Source organism: Aureococcus anophagefferens, assembly GCF_000186865.1.
Source record: "Aureococcus anophagefferens unplaced genomic scaffold AURANscaffold_39, whole genome shotgun sequence".
Classification (NCBI taxonomy): Eukaryota; class Pelagophyceae; order Pelagomonadales; family Pelagomonadaceae; genus Aureococcus; species Aureococcus anophagefferens.
In genome coordinates, this window is record NW_008705596.1 from 296,197 (window position 1) to 297,959 (window position 1,763).

The 1,763-nt window shown below is 74.5% G+C and overlaps 1 protein-coding gene across 1 annotated transcript in view; it reads left to right on the plus strand.

Moving 5' to 3' along the window:
* The window catches only part of SOC12 (hypothetical protein), a gene marked incomplete at both ends in the record, with an annotated part of 3,120 nt that extends 1,607 nt beyond the window's left edge, over positions 1-1,513 (plus strand). The window contains 4 exons of the mRNA XM_009042890.1: positions 201-276; positions 682-813; positions 991-1,037; positions 1,328-1,513. Coding sequence (XP_009041138.1) covers positions 201-276; positions 682-813; positions 991-1,037; positions 1,328-1,513 — 441 coding nt within the window. The remainder of the gene's footprint in view (positions 1-200; positions 277-681; positions 814-990; positions 1,038-1,327) is intronic.
* Between the last annotated feature and the right edge of the window lie 250 nt (positions 1,514-1,763).

A 1,763-nucleotide genomic window follows, 5' to 3' on the forward strand; every position in this document is an offset into this window, starting at 1 on the left:
GCGCGGGACTGCGGCTTCACCCGGCTTCGACGGGCGCGCATGCGACGGGTCCGACGCGAGCGCTTCCGCCGTGCGTCGAGCGCTCGACGCGAGCCATCGATTCGTCCGTACGATCGGCCGCGTCGACGTCGACGCGGCCGAGCTCGAGCGGTCCCGAGTCTGGCGGGGACCCCCCGAAGCGGCGGTCGATGTCCGCGCAGGCCGCGATCCTCGCGGCGGCCGTCGCCTACGCGCCGAAGATCCCCGCGCGGCCCCGGCGCCGCGCGCCGCCGGCGCGTCGGAGCGTCGAGCCCCGCAGGCGCTGTTCGTGACGATGGCTCTCATGGACACCTGGGGCCGGCGGCGCCTCCTCTCGACGTTCGTGCCGGCCATGGGCCTGCGGCGCGCCGGCGCGGGACGCCGGCGGCCGGGGGGGGGGGGACGGCGCGCGCGCCGCGCAGGTGCCTCGCGGGTCTCGCGGCGGCGCTGGGCGCGCGCCCGCGCCGAACGCGACCGCCGGTTCGGGCGGTCCCGACCAAACTTGAGAATTCTCGAGCTCGGTCACATGGAAGTCGATTCGGCCGATTTTGGGACGAATCGATCGCTCTCGTCGACTTCTCGAAGCGCGGCCGAAGAGACGTCGTCGAAACCGTCGCGCGCGCTCGCGTCGAAGTCGAGTTGAAGATTTTAATTCGGGCACAGGAGCGCGCGGGCCCGGCGCGGCCGCCGCGAGCCTCGCGGCGATCTCGCTCTACGGCGTCTTCTTCGGCCTGAGCCTCGGGCCCATCCCGAACATCTACACCGCGGAGTCGTTCCCGACGGGGCGGGACGAGGGTGATTCAACGTCGCTTCAACGTGAGTGTTCCACGCGCGCGCGTTCTGGGAAAAGCATCCACGCGTCGAGACCGTTCCGAGAGATGATCGCTCGTCCAAAAATCAGCCGAAACGAGTGGAACATGGCCGAGAGAGGAGCCTTTGAAGTTGGGAATTTCGCACTCTTGTCCTGCCCAGGTTCCCGACGCGCGCGCCCGCGCGTGACGCGGCCGCCGCGCCGGGCGGTCCCGACCGAACGTCGGGCCCCTCGAGCTCGGTCGCGTCGAAGTCGATCCGGCCGGATGGTGGACGCGTCGACGGCCCTCGTCGACCTCTCGACGGACGGCGGAACGGTCGCGTCGACGTCGTTCGGACGCGCGCGCGTCGCGGTCGCGTCGCGTACGTCGGTTTCCCGCGCAGGCACGCGCGATCCGCGGCGATGACCGCGAGCCTCGCGCGGCGCGGCGCCCGGCGGCGGCGGCGGCGGGGGGGGGAGGTCGCGACGCCGCGCGAGGCCCCGCCGCGCGCGCCGCAGGCGGCGCAGTTCGCCTCGCACGCGGCCGTGTCCTTCTACTTCCCCGTCGTCGTCGCGCGCCGGGGCCCGCGCGCGGCGTTCGCCGCGTTCGCGGCCGTCTGCGGCGTCACCTGGGTCTTCGTGCGCGCCGCCGTGCCCGAGACGGCCCAGGCGTCCCTCGAGGACCTCGCGACGCGCGCGGCCTAGGGCCGCGGGGCGGCGCGGCGGCCGCCCGGGTCCCCCGCGAGGAGGCGCCGCGCGCGCCGCGCCGGTGGGACGCTAGGATCTCGCCTAGAAGTCGCGTCGCCCCGGCGCTAGGGCGCTCGCGCGGCGTCGGCGAAGAAACTCGCGGACGCGAGCTGGACCTGGATGCGCGCGAGGTCGTAGTCGTGGGCGCCCTCGACGAGGCCCCAGCGGTCGATGTTCGCCGTCTCCTCGACGCGCGCCGCGGCCTCGG